Source organism: Hevea brasiliensis, chromosome 5, assembly GCF_030052815.1.
Source record: "Hevea brasiliensis isolate MT/VB/25A 57/8 chromosome 5, ASM3005281v1, whole genome shotgun sequence".
Taxonomy (NCBI): Eukaryota; Viridiplantae; Streptophyta; class Magnoliopsida; order Malpighiales; family Euphorbiaceae; genus Hevea; species Hevea brasiliensis.
In genome coordinates, this window is record NC_079497.1 from 1,881,798 (window position 1) to 1,904,363 (window position 22,566).

The window sequence follows — 22,566 nt, forward strand, 5'->3', positions numbered from 1 at the left end:
GCAGTATCAGTGCCTTGGAATCTGAACCGCTTGATTAAAGATTACGTGTGATGAAGTGTGGAAAGCACATGATAAGCATGGAGCTCTAATTCCCTGAATTCAAGCATCGAACAAACAAACGGCAGTGATGGAATCAGTAACGTCTTTCGGCCCTGCATTAAACGATCTATATAGAAGCTTTTTAGTGGGGCATACCAATCACGTGATTGCCTCGTTTTAGAATCAAACTATCAAATAATTTTATATAAAATTATGTATGCAAGCAAATTCCATAAAAAAATTCTATAAAATAATAATTACTATAATAAATCTAATTTTTTAAACGATACTAATAAATGTAATAAAATATTTTAAAACTTTAATTAAATTATTATTTTATATTAATATAATCTCTCCTTTGATTGATAACATTAAAAAAAAAAAAAATTAATCAATACATTAATTTATTGAATGATTTATCAATCTTTCTAATTTAATCTATTTCATCAAATTAAAATTAAAAAAAAAACTAGAAAACACCAATTTGATTGATATTTTCTTATTTGTACTTTTTTTAGTTGATTACTCTATTTTAATAAATAATTTTAATTTTATATTATATTAATAAATTAAATTTTTTAACATTATTCTGCTAATAAATCCCTGTTTCTGTCTTGTATCAATTGAACGCATTTTAATTATCTAATTTATAATAAGTTTAATTAAATTAGAATAATAATTTTTTATTAAATGTAATATATTAATAATTTAATTCATTTTTAAAATTAAAAACATTTAATCATTAAATTTAACTAAAATTAAACCGAATATATATTTTTTTCTTTAAAAATTGAATCATTAAATTTAAATAATCAATTTTAATGTAAAGTCAATTCGGACTGAATCAAGGGTCATGTCTATCCATAGAAATATCATCATCCACAGTCTATCAATTCCTTTTTTAAAAAAAGTCCCGCAGCTTATAAATTCTTGTTTAGTAATAATATCAAAAGAAAATCTTAATTACCTCGATAAAAATTGAAAAATAATATTAGGTGCGTAAATTTAAATTTATATAAAAATAAGTTTAAAAATTAATAAATTAAATATTTATTTTAATATAATTAATTAATTAAAAATTATATATAAATTATATAAATTTATATAAATATTTAATTTAATGATTAATAAATTTATTTTTAAATGAGTTCCAACCTAACGACATTTTGACCTTGTGGGCACGGGTAGAGACTTTCCTTTCAATTTTGGGAGTATATAAATTGTAAGCCATTAACGCTGCTCGTATCTCTCACCGCTCAATCTACGCTCCTTCTCTCTCTCTCTCTCTCTCTCTCTCTCTCTCTCTGTGCAAAACCTTTGAACAGAATTGAATTCCATAGAATAAATCCTCTTGATATTATTAGTAGTGGCAAGGGCAAAGGCAAAGGCAAAGGCAATTGCCTCACCGGCACCGCCAATAATTTGCATTCTTGAATTCTCTTCTTCAAGATCTGCATTTCCCATTATCCAGGTACTCTTCTCTCATTCTTTGAGATTTTTTTGTTCTTTTTTTTTTTTTTTTGAGAACTGTTTTTGTTTTTGTTATCGATAAAAACTCGTATGATTGACAAAAGGAAGCCATAAACTATCAGATATTTCATTGATTAACTGGGTTTCCTTGCAAATCGCCAATTTCCACAACTGGGCATTTATGAATTCGTTTATTCTTGTGTTATTTTCACATTTTTCTCCAAATATCATTATACTGAGAAACAAGATTTTTCTTTTCGGAGGGGGGTGGTGGGGGGGGGGGGGGGGGTGGTGTTGGTTGGTGTGGAAGAGGGTTGGGTTGGGAATTGGCTTAGAAACATCAAATCGTTTTTAAGCATATCTGTAGCCAAACTAAAACAAAAAGAACAGAAATTGCTTTGAATGTATTTAATCTAAGCAGTTAAAAACCTAATGTGAGATGCTGATATGTATAATTTAATGGCTACAAATCCAGCTTCTTTTCTATGTACCTTTAGGATTTAACCAACTGTGATTAACTATTTTGTTGCTAATCCTATGGATTTTTTATCTTTTTCTTGAACAGTAGAAGCGTCAAATCTGTGATTCTGATCCATAATTAGCTACTGCTACAATGACCATAACCAATGGTGAGGTTCACACGGTAAGTACAAATGGAGACCTAAGAAGTGACAAACCTTTCAAGATCTTTGTGGGTTATGATCCTCGTGAAGATGTTGCGTATGAGGTCTGTCACCATTCCATCATGAAGCGGTCTTCGATTCCTGTTGAGATCAACCCCATCATTCAATCAGAACTTAGAAAGAAAAATCTGTATTGGCGTGAGAGGGGCCAATTGGAAAGCACAGAGTTCTCCTTCAGCCGTTTCTTGACCCCATATTTGGCCAACTATGAGGGTTGGGCAATGTTTGTTGATTGTGATTTCCTATACTTGGCTGACATTAAGGAATTGAGTGATTTGATTGATGATAAATATGCTATTATGTGTGTGCAACATGACTATACCCCAAAAGAGACCACAAAAATGGATGGGGCAGTGCAAACTGTGTATCCAAGGAAGAATTGGTCTTCTATGGTGTTGTACAATTGCGGCCACCCAAAGAACAAGGTGCTGACACCTGAGGTTGTGAATACGCAAACGGGTGCTTTTCTTCATAGATTTCAGTGGCTTGAGGATGAAGAAATTGGGTCAATACCATTTGTGTGGAATTTTCTTGAGGGCCATAACAGGGTTGTGGAGGGCGACTCAACGACATTTCCTAAAGCAATACATTATACTCGTGGAGGGCCTTGGTTTGATGCATGGAAGAACTGTGAGTTTGCAGACTTGTGGTTGAAGGAGATGGAAGAATACATGAATGAGAAGAAGAAGGCTGCTGGAAATTAGATTGTATCAGGTGTCAGCTGGTAGAGTGTTACTCTTAAATTCGTAGTTTTATTAGTAGAGCTTATGCTCTTATGTTATATTAATCTATTCTTTATGATGAATTTGTTGTATCTTAGTATGATGCTTCTCTAGAGTTACCTTACCACATAGGCATTTCTGAGATATGAAAGTCTTGAAAATGTTTATTCATTGCTTATTTCTTTATCACCTTACTAGGGGTGTAAACCATTGGTTCACTATACATTAAATACATTAACATTTGATTGTTCATGAAGCTATGTGCTTTGTCTTGCCCCTCTCTTCGTGTTAAAGACATGATTTTTTTTTTCTCAATTTTAATATATAAAGCTGAATACAAGAATTGATCTTGAACGGTTGATGCTGCAATTGAGTTAAAAGGTTTGCTCTATTGAATATAAGATGCCTGGATGCGAAAGAAGTTGGCTTGTTTATGGGCATATTATGTCAGCACAAAGAGTTGGTTGTGGTATTCTCAGAAGCTGATGGTAAATGGCCACAGGTTTTAAGAGAGTGTGAATTGGTGGACAGATCTTGCTCTTAACATAAGCAATCTGACAACTTGGAACAGTTAAATCATTTCTTTATTGTTTCACATGCACGCTCATATGATGCTAGTGCCAGCTTTGCAGTTGATATTTGACAGAAAATTTGGCCCTTTTATATTGCTGTCCATAACTTCTAGGGGACTCCTTGAAAAAGATGTATTTAATTCCTTTACAGTCTGTTTGGGATGATATTTTTAAAAGTAAAATATGAATTTTTAAAATAATAATTTATTTAAAAGGATAAAATTTTAAAGAACATAACCTTTAAAACCTTTAAAAACTCTATTTTCTCAATTAAAAACCTTTAAAACCTTATCTTTAAATAGTCTAATTTAATTTTATCTAATAATTAAAGTTATGTCACTCACTTTGCAAGTGCGAATTTCAGCATTATTCTTTATTCTCCTAATTAATAATAAAAAAAAAGAACTCAAATAAATAAGCCTGATCTAATCTCTTCCATGCACATATAAATTTTCTTATAAATTTATGTTAAATATTTGAAAATTCCTAATCATTATGTATTTGTCACAAATAAATGTCCATATTAATTTGATAAAAATATTTTACAATATTTAGAATCTTTAATTTTTTTTATAATTATATTTACATTAGTAAAAACACTTATTTTTTTTTTTTTTTAAAAAAAAACGATTGCAGGAAGAAAAGGGTAAATATGAGGAGATTGGGCTTTAGCTCAAATTCAGTAAAAACTTATGAGTTTTGGGCTAAAGCCCATTTTTGAAAATATTTATGAGGAGATTGGGCTTTAGCTCACCCAAGAAACTCTGGCTCAAGGAGCACAATGTGCCTGAATGCGTATCGTTAAACTCTAAGACCTCGTTTGGATTTATGATTGAAAAGTCAAAAACTAATTAAAAAAATATATATATGTTTTAAGATTCTGTTTGAACTATATATATATATATATATATATATATATATATATATATATATATATATATATATATATATATATATATATATATATTATTTAATTATTTGAAATTTTATAATTGAAATATAATAAATTAATTTAAAATTAATTTTTTAGTGTATATAAATAATATAATGTATAATTAAAATATTTAAACTAATATTTTTTAACAATAATTTAAATAGTAATAATATAATTTATATTTTAAATACAGTTGAAAAAAGAATTTAAAAGAATTTGTTTTGAGAAAAAACTCTTGCTGAAACATGAAGGAGGACGACACTTGCATGAATATGGAAAGGGACTAAATGAAGTGAATAATCAAAGCGTTATTCATATTTTTTTTTATAAGTTTTCAAGACTATATTTGAATAAAATTTTTTGAAATTTAATTAAATTTTATATTTTATATATTTAATTAAAAATAATTTTATAAATTAATTCTATAAAATTTGTAATAATTAATACCAATTTTGAAAAAAAAGTACAAATTTAAATAAGTTCCATAAAATTAAGACAATAATATTTTCTTAGATCAAAATTCTCATGTCTTTCCTATGCTCTTCTGGCAGTAGTAATTCTTCTATGAAAATATAGTTAGGGAAAAATTATATTTCAATAAATTTTATTTTAATAAGATCAATTTTAAATATCTTATTATCTATTATATGAAAATATTCAAAATGAGAGATTCAGACTTTTTTAAAAAATAACATAAAATTTATCCTTCAAAATAGATAATCTTATCCAAAGATATTCAAGAGAAAAAATCTCTCATTTTTCTTATTTATAATAATTATTTTAAATTAAATATAATTAAAATAATCTTATTTCCTGAGAAAACTTATTATATTAAAATACTAATAAAATAAATTAACTTAATTCTAAATTATATAATTTATTTAAAATTTAAATAAATTATTTTAAATTATATCACACAAAAGACAAAAGTTTATTTACAAATAAATTCATTATTTTAAATTATACGGATGAAAATCATACAAAAAAAATAAAAATCCATTATAGGCGCTTCTGTCTGGATATTGTATAAAATATATTCTGAGACCACACACGTCAACACCTGCCAACGCCATTCCTCCCCGTCATCGTTCCGTTATTAATCTGTTATCCTCATCAGATTCTGTCATCTCCACCATCTCCATGTTTAGATATGTTTATTTTGAGTTTAAAAAAATAGAAAAAAAAAAAGGGAATAGTAAATTATAAAGTAAATAATAGTAGGTGCGACCATTACGTAATAAATGGGTAGGACACGTCTCTTAGTCATGCATGTGAAATTATTTCCCAAATCCAAAAATTGTACGATCTCTTCACATATCACTTCAATTCAAAGAAATTAATTTAAAGTCCATATCACGTGTGGTACGTTGAACAAATAATTATATAAATATACATATATAATTAGGTTTTATTATATTAAAATATTAATTAATTATCATGTGATAATTATGTGATTGCATTTTGATAAGAGAGTATTAAAAATTTCATAATGATCCAATCACTTTCATACGCATATATTATTTGGTGCATATTTTTATATTTTACAATAAATTTATATTAAGTATTTTAAAAATTCCTTAATCATTATGTATTTTTCACTTTATGTATGTGATATTAATTTTTTTAAAATAAAAATTAAATAATTATATTTATATACTCTTTAATCTATGCTGATATAATATTATCATTTCGTCGTATAATTTGATTGAGCTTTAGATTACCCAAGAAAACTCTTGCTCAAGGAGGACATTTGCCTGAATATGTATAGAGATTAAACCCTAAGATTTTTGTTTGGAATTATGATTGAAAAGTAAAAAATTAATTTCAAATTAGTTTTTAAGAAAATATGATTTTAAGAATTTATCTTTTAAATATATTTTTTTAAATGTTATTAAAAATAATTTAATTATTTTAAAATTCTTATAATCAAAACATAATAAATTTTAACTTAAAATTGATTTTCAATAGTGTATAAATAATAATAGATTTTAAACACAATTGAAAAAAAAAAATTTATAAAAATTGTTTTGAGAAAGAACACTGGCTGAAGGAGGAAGAATATTTGCATGAATATGTAAAGGCACTAAATAAAAGAGAATAAGAAAAGCATTATTCATCATTTTTTTAAAATTTTTTAAAATTATCCATAATTTAAATGAATTTTACAAAATTTTAAAATTTTCATATTTTTATTATTTTGTTTAAAAAAAATAATTAGCACAATTAAATCTTATTTATCATATATCTGATAAAGAAAAAATTATTAAATATATTCATGTTTATATTTCATTTCTCACCTAACACATGGATTCACCATTTAAAATTAATAAAGAAATTATTTTTTATTTTTATAAAAATATTATTTTTTAATTAAATATCAGAACCTCTTCCTCAATAATGAGGTTAATAAGAGACTTTTGCTCTATATTTTCATTTGTCTATCATGTTCAGGAATATTTCTGATAATTGATGTGACTTGTTATTTTTTTGTTCAATTCTTATGATTTTATTCGACGGGTATAATATATTAAAAGTCTTAAATGGACAAGGATGAATTGTATCAAATTATATTTAGATAATGATATAACGAATTTTTCATTTTAGTGATACGCATTAATCGGTAAAGTTGAAAATTTTTTGCATAATTGAGTGTCTGTTTGATTTAACTGTTGAATATAATCGATAGCTGTTAATTCTGTTATTTAATAACTAGTAGCTAATGATAACAAATTTATGTTAAGTGTTTGATAAAATAATGTTTATATATTACTATTAATTTGTAAAATGACTAATAAGAGTATATATTATATAATTTATTTTACTATTAAATTATAAATTTATTATATTATATTATTTATTTTATTATTAAAATAAATATATAATTAATAATTTCATATATTGTATGATTTATTATATTATTAAAATAAAAATATAATTATTAATTTATTATATCATATAATTTATTTTATTATTAAATAAAAAAATTAAATTCCTTAAAAAATAATTAAATAATTTAAAAAAGGTAGTTATAAAATAATAAAGTAATTATTTTTATTTATAAAGAAAAAAATTTTATAATTTATAATAAATAAATATTCTATGTTTTATATTATTACTAAAATTATATTTTAATAAAATTATAATATGCTAATTAAAGTATTAAGATTCTAAAATAAAAAGATAAAATCAAATAATATTAATTTTTGAGTTATATGAAAAAAATAATATAATTTAAATAAAAAATAAAATAAAATTAATTATCAATTAATAAAAATATAATTCTAATAATAGAGTTAATATAAATTATAATTAATAAATATTATATTAATTATTTATTAATCATTAACTTAATTTTTTTTAAAATTATTAAATATTTTAATTAATTTATTTATATATCTATCGATTACCACCTGTGTTTAAAAAGATAAACCAAACACCTTTGAACAGAATTCATGACTATTCCCTGAATAGAGTTGGAATTGCTGGTTTCTTGGCATTCTTCATTACTGCTAAGAAGTCCCCTTCAATTAAAAATCTTTGTAATATCGTACTCTTTGTTAACTGAACCGCTTTATGACGACACTGTGATTTGATTGCCTTTTCTCTGAACACTGAAAATTTTATATTTGATTTATAAAAAAACTAGTAATCCAAGAGAATCTATTCAGCCAGTAATGGCCAAAACAAAACTTTGTATGTTAATAATTTAATTGGGCACCTAACCTTTCACAATCTGTAGCGAATCTTATTCAAACCAAGAAGGGCTGCACATGGTGCAACAGTTAATTATAATGATCACACTATGGTGTATTAAAAAATAATAAATTTATTATTTATAAAATTTAATTATTTTTTAATTATAAAAATATATATTTCATAATTTTATAAATAAGATTATATGCACACTTGAAATATATAATAATTTACTTAAATCATCATAATATAAATATACAATTATTGTATAATTTTAAAATTTTTTACTTCCTCTATTCTATTTTCATAATTTTTTAAAATTTTTCATAAAAATTTAAAAAATAATTAAATAATATTATTTTTATCAAAAAATTAAAATATCATAACTATTTTTTTTATAATACGTGATATAATATATTTTTTTAGTGCAAGTGTATTGCATAATTTATCTACAGAACAAAATCATGAATAAAAAAAAAAAAATCAATTATGGCCGTATGGGCGATATGATATAAAAATGTATTCTGAACCCACACGCGTCCACTAGTGCCATTACGCTACCCCACAGCAAAGTGTTCCACCGTTCGGTTATCCCCCACAGTTTCTGTCATCTCCAGCTCTCTCCATGTTGCTGCAGTGCTACTTATATCCGCCCTCAATCCTCCCACAACTCCGCACAAATCTTCAATCCTCGCTATTTCTTCCTACTCGCTGTCGTACTTCTCACGCTCCGCTGCTCCGTTCTATCACCGTCAAGGCTTCAATATCTACTGTCATGGACGCTGACGCTCAAGTGACCTTGCTAAAGAAAGGCATAGCTGAACTGTATGACGAGTCATCTGGTATATGGGAAGCCTTATGGGGAGACCACATGCACCACGGGTTCTACGACACGGATGTTAAAGTTTCGGGCTCTCTTTCCGATCATAGAGCTGCTCAGATCCGAATGATCGAGGAGGCTCTCAGGTTCGGCAGCGTTCCAGGTTTGTCATTATCGCTATCTCTGTCTTTTTTTCCTTGTTCGTACTATATATACCGTCCACTTATGAGTTTTGATCAATCATTGTAAATAAAAGGTTGTTTCAAAGATATATATGCTTGAAAAGAAAATCCCAACTCCCGGGGCAATTGAAGACGGGTAGTTCTCTGGATCTCCATCGTGATAGAGGGACGGAGGGACCCAAAATAAATGAAAGCCAAGTGACCTGTGGGGATGATAGCAATCACGTGTTCACTTCACGTCACAGTCTGGGAATATAGGCAGTGCCAAATGGAATCGTGGATAGAATTTTTAGGGCCAATATTAATTACTGCATAGTTCTGGAGACGGCTTCTGCCCAAATCTTATGGGTTGTCAGCTCCCTAGTTTACAATGTTTGGGTTTTTGTTTGTTAGTAATTGGTTTCGTGATGGTTTCCTAATCTGTCAAATTCTATTTGGAATTCTAGTTGGTTCGCATGTGTCGGCTTAGAATTTTTGCATGTCATTTCAAACTCTTCTTAGGGTCTGCTGTTTTTGTCCTTTACTTGCTTCCTTTTTTTCCTTAAGATTTGGATACCTACTCGCCCCTTCCATTTTTTTTTTACTTTCTTTTTTTTTTCTCTGGAGATACTAATCCGAAGCCTTATTTCTGATATAATTATTTGGAATTCAAGGTTTGCGATATAGAGATGATAACATAAACTTTAACACAGTATTGGGGAGTGCTCTATCTCTCACAATTTGTTTAGATTCTGCTCCTTGGCAGCTGTGAATGTTGTCCGTTCTAATTAATTTCAGCACAGTGACAGTAGTAGTAGTATTCTATTATTTCTAGGTGTATTTGTGTATATTACTACTGCGCCTCTGTGAGAGAGAGAGAGAGAGAGAGAGAGAGAGAGAGGGTTTGTGTTAAACAGAACCCAACTTTTTTTTTCCTCTCTCGAAGGGAGTTGACGCGTACTGGTATTTTGAATTGACGAGGTCCCTGTACTTGCCTACCTCTCTTCTTCCTTATTCATACGGCAGTCTTTTTTCCTGAAGATATATGTAGGTCAAGCAGAATGAATATTTAATGCATTTAATCGTGTAGAGATTTCAGGGTAGTCATTATATTGTTCAAATCGCCATTTTTTAGTCTTTAAATAAGCTTCCATTCATTTTCTTCCCCTCTCAACTGGATTTTAGAGGACCCAAAAAAGTGGCCTAAGAACGTGGTTGATGTTGGCTGTGGGATTGGAGGCAGCTCTAGGTACCTGGCAAAGAAATTTGGGGCTCATTGCCAAGGCATTTCTCTCAGTCCTTTCCAAGTCCAGAGGGCCAATTCTCTAGCAGCTGCTGAAGGACTGGCTGACAAGGTTTGTGACTGTGTGTTCAAATATTTGATTTGACAGTTGGGTGACAGAATTAGGTTTATTTACCAACAATTATCAGGTTTCCTAATTGGATTTATTTACAAACAATTAGCAGGCTTCCTTCCAAGTTGCAGATGCTTTAGACCAACCATTTCCAGATGGGCAGTTTGATCTGGTCTGGTCAATGGAGAGTGGAGAACATATGCCTGACAAAAGAAAGGTTTTTTTTTCTTCTCTCTCACATCTCATGGATTCAATTTTGGTATGATGTTGAAAAGAAATGTATGCTTGAATTTCATGTTGTGCCATTTCTTGTATGATGCTGTTATCCCAAGTTGCTCTGACCCTTTTCTCAAACTGCAGTTTGTTAGTGAGTTGGCTAGAGTTGCAGCCCCAGGAGCCAGAATTATTATAGTAACATGGTGTCATAGGAACCTCAGCCCTTCTGAAGAATCTTTGCAGACATGGGAGAAAGCACATCTGAAGAAGATATGTGACGCTTATTATCTTCCTGAATGGTGTTCTGCTGCTGATTATGTTGAAATGCTCGAGTCTCTCTCTCTACAGGTAAACACTTCCATCCAAGTTTCAACTGGCTGGCACAAACCTGAAATCACGACATGACAAATGAACCCCCCGCTCTTAACCTGTTACATAGTGTTTAATGACTAACTGCTGAAATTCTGAGTGGATGTCATGAGCATTTGAGTGCCACCCGGTCTGCATATAATTTTTATTTTCTCTTTACAGTGTAGTCAAAAGCACAAAAAGTGAAATAACAAATTTAAAAGCGCTTAAAGCGTGAGCCCCAATTTTTAGATTAATGGTGGAAGATGTTAAGATTGATTTAAATGAAAATTTTGATGGAAATAAATCTTATTTTAGAGATGAGAATAAAAGTGTTAAAAACTTTGATGAGAAATTTAGTGAAAATCTCAAGGTTATAACCATGAATTTGATTTTGAATATTAAAAATTTTTATATGTTTAATGATTTTTAAGGATTTAAATTTTATATAAAGAATTTATTTTTGCTGCATATTATATTATTAATTAATTTTTAAATAATTTTATACTACCTTTAATGAAACAAATGTTTTTTTTACGTTTTAAGCGCTGAGTAATGCATTACTTTAAGCATGCAATATGCTTTTTTAACTATCTTAATTGGACACAATAGTAAGATTTGAACTCACGTATCCTTTTCTCCGTTGATTTTAATGCCATTATTGTTTAGGTTCTGGAAAAACTGGAAACATTAAATCATTTTACATTTTTTTTATCTTAGCGTAAGCGTTTTTTAGCTGAGAATGCTTTTATGTCTCTGGCTTGGGTCACGGCAGCCAATGAGAAATTTTTATCAAGACTCTATCTGTCATGAACCCAAATACAAGACCTATACAAGACCTATGTATTTAATACGTGATCTCACCATATGTTTTAGTGCATGATGAACTAAATTTAGGTAAGAAAAATTAGCAAGGCAATAGAGAAAGAGTAGCTCTTTTGTTAGCTAGAGCCTCTCTTTCCTTTTCTAGTCCTGTCCTGTGGGAGAGTCCCTCATCTCTTATTTCATCTCTACTATGGGAGAGTCCCCCAACTCTTATTTCATCTGCACTGTTACAGTTCTAATGCTTTTCCTTTTCTTCTAAAGGAAAAAATCATTTTACGTGCATGCAACAAAAAATAAATGAATCACCTGCTTTTACAGGATATTAAAACAGCAGATTGGTCTCAGAATGTGGCCTCTTTTTGGCCAGCAGTGATTCGCTCGGCATTGACTTGGAAGGGCTTGACTTCACTAGTGCGTAGTGGTAAGCTTAGTTTTATTCCTGAAATTTCTGATTCATTTTCTTTTGAATCACATTTGATTTCATCTGTTCAAATGACAATCAATTATTGTGAAAATATTTTAGTAATCAGGCTGAGGAATCTAAAAATTGAAGAATTTTCATATATTTTTTTAAAACACTTCCATACATTTATCTCAAATTATCGTTAGTATAACAAGTCAACATGTTAATTTAGTACACAGAGCCAATAATAAAATATTATGATTTTAGATTTCTGTTATTATTTTGCTCTTCATATTTCAGACGAAGTAATTATAGTTCTCAAATAAAGTTATTTTCATTTCTGTCTCTTTCTTTGCAAATTTGTGATCCTACCATGAATGATCATGACCATCAGGTCTAAAAACTATTAGAGGAGCATTGGTGATGCCATTGATGATCCAAGGATACCAGAAAGGTATTATCAAGTTTGCTATCATTACATGTCGAAAGCCTGAATTTGAATGAACAACAGATTGCGCAGATATAGCAAAGATCAAAGGATTTGAATAAGGATGACACTCACTCTTTTAGAAGTTTGAGATTAAGCTTATCATCATCATTACAAGTAAAATTATTGAATAAGGTATAGTGATTCCATTGATGATCCAACAAGGATACAAGAAAGACATATTATTAGAGAAAAGGGAATTAAAAAATGGTGGGGAGGGGATATATTTGTCACATTATCTACAATTACAAATTATTTACAATCTGTTTTAGTTTCCCTTAGTCTGTACCATGTTATATTGTTATGCTTGTTGCTAATAATAGATTACTTTAGTATGCTTTATTATAGCCCTTTTTGGCTTCAATTTAAAATTGAACCAAAAATGAATTAGTCCAATTTAGAATTGAAATTGATTAAAATTGAATGAGTTGATTTTAATTATAGAAAAAATAGATCGGACCAAATTCTATTTTAAGATGATAGTTCAAAAGGAGGAGGTTTGCCAAGTCTTATATTTAGCTCAATTATCTTATCCCAAATCAATTTGGGACAACAATTAATAATTGATTGGTTCGATTTCATCTGATTTCATACCAAAATCAAAATTTTATCTTTAATTTTTTTTAAAATAGTTTCAATAGCCAAATTGATCAAAAGTGAAATCAAATCAAAATCGAAACTTGAAATGAGAGTGAATTTATATTTTGATATCTTTAAATCTTAAATTAAATTACTGGTTCAACTCAGGAATCAATCCAAACTGTCTCGTGGCCATTCTTAACTTTTCAATTTTGATTTTTTAAATTTTATTTTATTTATTATTGAGCCATTACTGAGTGATTGAGTACTTATTTTATAATGTAAAAAAATTAAAAATTCAAGTCTTGACATTTTTCTTTAATTTGACAAAATTTTAAATTTTTAAATTTTCTCTATTTTAAAATTTCTTATTTATTGATAATTTCTTTATTTGCAGATAATTCAAGTAAGCGTTTGCTTCATAAAAACAGAAATTTGAGAATTTTTTTTTTTCACTATACAAATTGGATATAAAGAGAAGAAAGGATTCCTTTCTTGCCTTGCACAAACGAAATTGTCAAGAAGAAAAAAGATCATAAAGGGAAGTAATTAGAGATACAGCATTTCAAATTTAGAGTGACTTAATTCAATAATTAAAATATTATTATATAATAGATATTAGATTCGAATCTCTATTTCTTCAATTCCTACAAACAAACGAAAAACACAGTTGTCATTTTACGTGAAATGTTTGCGCAAAATGGAATAAAGGAAGGAAATGTTAAAGCAAGAACCATTCTCACTTTTATTTTCCTTCCAAATACTCGACAAATTAAAAAGCTCAAATCATGTGCCTCTCCCAACTCCCAACATGATCTTTAGAATTAAGGGAAAATAATTTAAATAGATTTAGCCTATTATATTATTTGTAATTTAATTAAATTATTTTATAAAAATATAATTATAAATAGATATGTGATTTAATTTTCAAGAAAATTCAAAATTAAGTTAATTTAAAAAAAATAAATTTGATTGTCTATAATTTTTATGTTTTTTACCGAATCATCAACCATGATTTTTTTTTTTTTTAAATTTTGAGTTAAAATTTTATATATTAAGATTATGTTCAAGATTGTGATTAAGAAATATTATTTTTCAAGATTTTGCAATTTTTTTGCCAATAATATTATGGAGATTATCTACTCAATTTAATATTGCAACCCTACCACTTAAATATTATCCTTTTATTTCATATTTTTTTAATATTAGATTCCCAACACATGTATAATTAGGCCGTATTATATTAAAATATTAATTAATTGTCATATGATAATCATGTGATTGCATTTGATAAAAGAGTATTGAAAATTTCGTAATGATCAAATCACTTGCATACAAATATATTATTTGGTGCATATTTTTATATTTTTACAATAAATTTATATTAAATATTTTAAAAATTCCTTAATCATTATGTATTTTTCACTTTATGTATGTGATATTAATTTTTTTTTAAATAAAAATTAAATAATTATATTTATATACTCTTTAATCTATGCTGATATAATATTATCATTTCGTCGTATAATTTGATTGAGCTTTAGATTACCCAAGAAAACTCTTGCTCAAGGAGGACATTTGCCTGAATATGTATAGAGATTAAACCCTAAGATTTTTGTTTGGAATTATGATTGAAAATTAAAAAATTAATTTCAAATTAGTTTTTAAGAAAATATGATTTTAAGAATTTATCTTTTAAATATTATTTTAAATGTTATTAAAAATAATTTAATTATTTTAAAATTCTTATAATCAAAACATAATAAATTTTAACTTAAAATTGATTTTCAATAGTGTATAAATAATAATAGATTTTAAACACAATTGAAAAAAAAAATTATAAAAATTGTTTTGAGAAAGAACTCTGGCTGAAGGAGGAAGAATATTTGCATGAATATGTAAAGGGACTAAATAAAAGAGAATAAGAAAAGCATTATTCATCATTTTTTTAAAATTTTTTAAAATTATCCATAATTTAAATGAATTTTACAAAATTTTAAAATTTTCATATTTTTATTATTTTGTTTAAAAAAATAATTAGCACAATTAAATCTTATTTATCATATAACTAATAAAGAAGAAATTATTAAATACATTCATGTTTATATTTCATTTCTCACCTAACACATGGATTCACCATTTAAAATTAATAAAGAAATTATTTTTTATTTTTATAAAAATATTATTTTTTAATTAAATATCAGAACCTCTTCCTCAATAATGAGGCTAAGAGACTTTTGTTCATTTTGTATATTTTCATTTGTCTATCATATTCATGAACATTTCTTATAATTGATGTGACTTGTTATTTTTTTGTTCAATTCTTATGATTTTATTCGACGGGTATAATATATTAAAAGTCTTAAATGGACAAGGATGAATTGTATCAAATTATAGTTAGATAATGATATAACGAGTTTCTCATTCTAGTGATACACATTAATCAGTAAAGCTAAAAATTTTTTACATAATTGAGTGTCTGTTTGATTTAGCTGTTGAATACAACCGATAGCAGTTAATTCTGTTAGTTAATAACTAGTAGCTAATGATAACAAATTTATGTTAAGTGTTTGATAAAATAATATTTACATATTGCTGTTGATATGTAAAATGACTAATAAGAGTATATATTATATAATTTATTTTATTATTAAAATAACTATAAAATTATAACTTTATTATATTATATTATTTATTTTAGTATTAAATAAATACATAATTAATAATTTCATATATTGTATGATTTATTATATTATTAAAATAAAAATATAATTATTAATTTATTATATCATATAATTTATTTTATTATTAAATAAAAAAATTAAATTCCTTAAAAAATAATTAAATAATTTTAAAAAGGTAGTTATAAAATAATAAAGTAATTATTTTTATTTATAAAGAAAAAAAATTTTATAATTTATAATAAATAAATATTCTATGTTTATATTATTACTAAAAAATATTTTAATAAAATTACAATATGCTAATTAAAATATTAAAATATTAAAATAAAAAAATAAAATTAAATAATATTAATTTTTAACTATATAAAAAAAATAATATAATTTAAATAAAAAATAAAATTAAATTAATTACCGATTAATAAAATTATAACTCTAATAATAGAGTTAATATAAATTATAATTAACAGATATTATATTAATTATTAATTTATTTTTTTTAAAATTATTAAATATTTAAATTAATTTATTTATATATCTATCAATTATCATTAAAGATAAATCAAACACCCTTTCAATGGGAATTCATGACTATTCCCTGAGTAGAGTTGGAATTGCTGGTTTCATGGCATTCTTCGTTACTTTTAAGAAGTCCCCTTCAATTAAAAATCTTTGTAATCTCTTACTCTTTGTTAACTGAACCGCTTTATGACGACACTGTGATTTGATTGCCTTTTCTCTGTACACTGAAAATTTTATATTTGATTTATAAAAAAACTAGTAATCCAAGAGAATCTATTCAGCCAGTAATGGCCAAAACAAAACTTTGTATGTTAATAATTTAATTGGGCACCTAACCTTTCACAATCTGTAGCGAATCTTATTCAAACCAAGAAGGGCTGCACATGGTGCAACAGTTAATTATAATGATCACACTATGGTGTATTAAAAAATAATAAATTTATTATTTATAAAATTTAATTATTTTTTAAATATAAAAATATATGTTTCATAATTTTATAAATAAGATTATACGCACACTTGAAATATATAATAATTTACTTAAATCATCATAATATAAATATACAATTATTGTATAATTTTAAAATTTTTTACATCCTCTATTCTATTTTCATAATTTTTTAAAATTTTTCATAAAAATTTAAAAAATAATTAAATAATATTATTTTTATCAAAAAGTTAAAATATTTTAACTATTTTTTTATAATACGTGATATAATATATTTTTTTAGTGCAAGTGTATTGCATAATTTATCTACAGAACAAAATCATGAATAAAAAAAAAAATCAATTATGGCCGTATGGGCGATATGATATAAAAATGTATTCTGAACCCACACGCGTCCAAAAGTGCCATTACGCTACCCCACAGCAAAGTGTTCCACCGTTCGGTTATCCCCCACAGTTTCTGTCATCTCCAGCTCTCTCCATGTTGCTGCAGTGCTACTTATATCCGCCCTCAATCCTCCCACAACTCCGCACAAATCTTCAATCCTCGCTATTTCTTCCTACTCGCTGTCGTACTTCTCACGCTCCGCTGCTCCGTTCTATCACCGTCAAGGCTTCAATATCTACTGTCATGGACGCTGACGCTCAAGTGACCTTGCTAAAGAAAGGCATAGCTGAACTGTATGACGAGTCTTCTGGTATATGGGAAGCCTTATGGGGAGACCACATGCACCACGGGTTCTACGACCCGGATGTTAAAGTTTCGGGCTCTCTTTCCGATCATAGAGCTGCTCAGATCCGAATGATCGAGGAGGCTCTCAGGTTCGGCAGCGTTCCAGGTTTGTCATTATCGCTATCTCTGTCTTTTTTTCCTTGTTCGTACTATATATGCCGTCCACTTATGAGTTTTGATCAATCATTGTAAATAAAAGGTTGTTTCAAAGATATATATGCTTGAAAAGAAAATCCCAACTCCCGGGGCAATTGAAGACGGGTAGTTCTATGGATCTCCATCGTGATACAGGGACGGAGGGACCCAAAATAAATGAAAGCCCAGTGACCTGTGGGGATGATGGCAATCATGTGTTCTCTTCACGTCACAGTCTGGGAATATAGGCAGTGCCAAATGGAATCGTGGATAGAATTTTTAGGGCCAATATTAATTACTGCATAGTTCTGGAGACGGCTTCTGCCCAAATCTTATGGGTTGTCAGCTCCCTAGTTTACAGTGTTTGGGTTTTTGTTTGTTAGTAATTGGTTTCGCGATGGTTTCCTAATCTGTCAAATTCTATTTGGAATTCTAGTTGGTTCGCATGTGTCGGCTTAGAATTTTTGCATGTCATTTCAAACTCTTCTTAGAGTCTGCTGTTTTTGTCCTTTACTTGCTTTCTTTTTTCCCTTAAGATTTGGATTCCTACTCGCCCCTTCCATTTTTTTTTTTACTTTCTTTTTTTTTTCTCTGGAGATACTAATCCGAAGCCTTATTTCTGATGTAATTATTTGGAATTCAAGGTTTGTGATAGAGAGATGATAACATAAACTTTAACACAGTATTGGGGAGTGCTCTATCTCTCAAAATTTGTATAGATTCTGCTCCTTGGCAGCTGTGAATGTTGTCCGTTCTAATTAATTTCAGCACAGTGACAGTAGTAGTAGTATTCTATTATTTCTAGGTGTATTTGTGTATATTACTACTGCGCCTCTGTGAGAGAGAGAGAGAGAGAGAGAGAGAGAGAGAGAGAGGGTTTGTGTTAAACAGAACCCAACTTTTTTTTACCCTCTCTCGAAGGGAGTTGACGCGTACAGGTATTTCGAATTGACGAGATCCCTGTACTTGCCTACCTCTCTTCTTCCTTATTTATACGGCAGTCTTTTTTCCTGAAGATATATGTAGGTCAAGCAGAATGAATATTTAATGCATTTAATCGTGTAGAGATTTCAGGGTAGTCATTATATTGTTCAAATCGCCATTTTTTAGTCTTTAAAAAAGCTTCCATTCATTTTCTTCCCCTCTCAACTGGATTTTAGAGGACCCAAAAAAATGGCCTAAGAACGTGGTTGATGTTGGCTGTGGGATTGGAGGCAGCTCTAGGTACCTGGCAAAGAAATTTGGGGCTCATTGCCAAGGCATTTCTCTCAGTCCTTTCCAAGTCCAGAGGGCCAATTCTCTAGCAGCTGCTGAAGGACTGGCTGACAAGGTGTGTGACTGTGTGTTCAAATATTTGATTTGACAATTGGGTGACAGAATTAGGTTTATTTACCAACAATTATCAGGTTTCCTAATTGGATTTATTTACAAACAATTAGCAGGCTTCCTTCCAAGTTGCAGATGCTTTAGACCAACCATTTCCAGATGGGCAGTTTGATCTGGTCTGGTCAATGGAGAGTGGAGAACATATGCCTGACAAAAGAAAGGTTTTTTTTTTTTTCTTCTCTCTCACATCTCATGGATTCAATTTTGGTATGATGTTGAAAAGACATGTATGCTTGAATTTCATGTTGTTCCATTTCTTGTATGATGCTGTTATCCTAAGTTGCTCTGACCCTTTTCTCAAACTGCAGTTTGTTAGTGAGTTGGCTAGAGTTGCAGCCCCAGGAGCCAGAATTATTATAGTAACATGGTGTCATAGGAACCTCAGCCCTTCTGAAGAATCTTTGCAGACATGGGAGAAAGCACATCTGAAGAAGATATGTGACGCTTATTACCTTCCTGAATGGTGTTCTGCTGCTGATTATGTTGAAATGCTCGAGTCTCTCTCTCTACGGGTAAACACTTCCTTCCAAGTTTCAACTGGCTGGCACAAAATCACGACGTGACAAATGAACCCCCCGCTCTTAACCTGTTACATAGTGTTTAATGACTAACTGCTGAAATTCTGAGTGGATGTCATGAGCATTTGAGTGCCACCCGGTCTGCATATAATTTTTATTTTCTCTTTACAGTGTAGTCAAAAGCACAAAAAGTGAAATAACAAATTTAAAAGCGCTTAAAGCGTGAGCCCCAATTTTTAGATTAATGGTGGAAGATGTTAAGATTGATTTAAATGAAAATTTTGATGGAAATAAATCTTATTTTAGAGATGAGAATAAAAGTGTTAAAAACTTTGATGAGAAATTTAGTGAAAATCTCAAGGTTATAACCATGAATTTGATTTTGAATATTAAAAATTTTTATATGTTTAATGATTTTTAAGGATTTAAATTTTATATAAAGAATTTATTTTTGCTGCATATTATATTATTAATTAATTTTTAAATAATTTTATACTACCTTTAATGAAACAAATGTTTTTTTTACGTTTTAAGCGCTGAGTAATGCATTACTTTAAGCATGCAATATGCTTTTTTAACTATCTTAATTGGACACAATAGTAAGATTTGAACTCACGTATCCTTTTCTCCGTTGATTTTAATGCCATTATTGTTTAGGTTCTGAAAAAACTGGAAACATTAAATCATTTTACATTTTTTTTTATCTTAGTGTAAGCGTTTTTAAGCTGAGAATGCTTTTATGTCTCTGGCTTGGGTCACGGCAGCCAATGAGAAATTTTTATCAAGACTCTATCTGTCATGAACCCAAATACAAGACCTATGTATTTAATATGTGATCTCACCATATGTTTTAGTGCATGATGAACTAAATTTAGGTAAGAAAAATTAGCAAGGCAATAGAGAAAGAGTAGCTCTTTTGTTAGCTAGAGCCTCTCTTTCCTTTTCTAGTCCTGTCCTGTGGGAGAGTCCCTCATCTCTTATTTCATCTCTACTATGGGAGAGTACCCCAACTCTTATTTCATCTGTACTGTTACAGTTCTAATGCATTTCTTTTTTCTTGTAAAGAAAAAATCATTTTACGTGCATGCAACAAAAAATAAATGAACCACCTGCTTTTACAGGATATTAAAACAGCAGATTGGTCTCAGAATGTGGCCTCTTTTTGGCCAGCAGTGATTCGCTCGGCATTGACTTGGAAGGGCTTGACTTCACTAGTGCGTAGTGGTAAGCTTAGTTTTATTCCTGAAATTTCTGATTCATTTTCTTTTGAATCACATTTGATTTCATCTGTTCAAATGACAATCAATTATTGTGAAAATATTTTAGTAATCAGGCTGAGGAATCTAAAAATTGAAGAATTTTCATATATTTTTTTAAAACACTTCCATACATTTATCTCAAATTATCGTTAGTATAACAAGTCAACATGTTAATTTAGTACACAGAGCCAATAATAAAATATTATGATTTTAGATTTCTGTTATTATTTTGCTCTTCATATTTCAGACGAAGTAATTATAGTTCTCAAATAAAGTTATTTTCATTTCTGTCTCTTTCTTTGCAAATTTGTGATCCTACCATGAATGATCATGACCATCAGGTCTAAAAACTATTAGAGGAGCATTGGTGATGCCATTGATGATCCAAGGATACCAGAAAGGTATTATCAAGTTTGCTATCATTACATGTCGAAAGCCTGAATTTGAATGAACAACAGATTGCGCAGATATAGCAAAGATCAAAGGATTTGAATAAGGATGACACTCACTCTTTTAGAAGTTTGAGATTAAGCTTATCATCATCATTACAAGTAAAATTATTGAATAAGGTATAGTGATTCCATTGATGATCCAACAAGGATACAAGAAAGACATATTATTAGAGAAAAGGGAATTAAAAAATGGTGGGGAGGGGATATATTTGTCACATTATCTACAATGACAAATTATTTACAATCTGTTTTGGTTTCCCTTAGTCTGTACCATGTTATATTGTTATGCTTTTTGCTAATAATAGATTGCTTTAGTTGCTTAATGCTTTATTATAGCCCTTTTTGGCTTCAATTTAAAATTGAACAACAAATGAATTAGTCCAATTTAGAATTGAAATCGATTAAAATTGAATGAGTTGATTATAATTATAGAAAAAACAGATCGGACCAAATTCTATTTTAAAAGGATAGTTCAAAAGGAGAAGGTTTGTCAAGTGTTATATTTAGCTCAATTATCTTATCCCAAATCAATTTGGGACAATAATTAATAATTGGTTGGTTCGATTTCATTTGATTTCATACCAAAATCAAAATTTTATCTTTATTTTTTTTTTAAAATAGTTTCAATAGCCAAATTTGATCAAAGTGAAATCAAATCAAAATCGAAACTTGAAATAAGAGTGACTTTATATTTTAATATCCTTAAATCTTAAACTAAATTATCGGTTCCACTCAGGAACCAATCCAAACTGTCTCGTGGCCATCCCTAACTTTTCAATTTTGATTTCTCAAATTTTATTTTGTTTATTATTGAGCTATTATGAGTGATTGAGTGCTTATTTTATAATGTAAAAAAATTAAAAATTCAAGTCTTGACATTTTTCTTTAATTTGACAAAATTTTAAATTTTTATATTTTCTCTATTTTAAAATTTCTTATTTATTGATAATTTCTTTATTTGCAGATAATTCAAGTAAGCGTTTGCTTCGTAAAAACAGAAATTTGAGAAAATCTTTTTTTTTTTTTTTCACTATACGAATTGGATATAAAGAGAAGAAAGGATTCCTTTCTTGCCTTGCACAAACGAAATTGTCAAGAAGAAAAAAGATCATAAAGGGAAGTAATT

The 22,566-nt window shown here is 28.3% G+C and overlaps 3 protein-coding genes across 4 annotated transcripts; all 3 read left to right on the forward strand.

Moving 5' to 3' along the window:
• The first annotated feature begins 1,212 nt into the window (after nt 1–1,212).
• LOC110661873 (protein CDI) lies at nt 1,213–3,170 on the forward strand. Of its 2 annotated transcripts, none has more exons than XM_021820670.2 (2): nt 1,213–1,510; nt 2,075–3,170. In XM_021820670.2, the coding sequence occupies exon 2, from the start codon at nt 2,123–2,125 to the stop codon at nt 2,894–2,896; it is 774 nt and encodes a 257-aa protein (XP_021676362.2). In that variant the 5' UTR covers nt 1,213–1,510; nt 2,075–2,122; the 3' UTR covers nt 2,897–3,170. The 2 variants fall into 2 exon arrangements, with proteins under 2 accessions (XP_021676362.2, XP_021676363.2); XM_021820671.2 differs by having other exon boundaries at nt 1,285–1,510; nt 2,078–3,170.
• Nucleotides 3,171–8,636: 5,466 nt separating this feature from the next.
• LOC110659616 (probable tocopherol O-methyltransferase, chloroplastic) lies at nt 8,637–13,009 on the forward strand. The gene is made up of 6 exons (XM_058146548.1): nt 8,637–9,096; nt 10,280–10,449; nt 10,562–10,666; nt 10,810–11,013; nt 12,157–12,259; nt 12,636–13,009. Exons 1-6 carry the CDS (start codon nt 8,739–8,741, stop codon nt 12,743–12,745), a joined length of 1,050 nt encoding a protein of 349 aa, XP_058002531.1. The 5' UTR covers nt 8,637–8,738; the 3' UTR covers nt 12,746–13,009.
• A 4,297-nt stretch (nt 13,010–17,306) lies between these two features.
• LOC131179848 (probable tocopherol O-methyltransferase, chloroplastic) lies at nt 17,307–21,763 on the forward strand. The gene is made up of 6 exons (XM_058146549.1): nt 17,307–17,796; nt 18,986–19,155; nt 19,268–19,372; nt 19,520–19,723; nt 20,851–20,953; nt 21,330–21,763. Exons 1-6 carry the CDS (start codon nt 17,331–17,333, stop codon nt 21,437–21,439), a joined length of 1,158 nt encoding a protein of 385 aa, XP_058002532.1. The 5' UTR covers nt 17,307–17,330; the 3' UTR covers nt 21,440–21,763.
• The last annotated feature ends 803 nt before the right edge of the window (nt 21,764–22,566 follow it).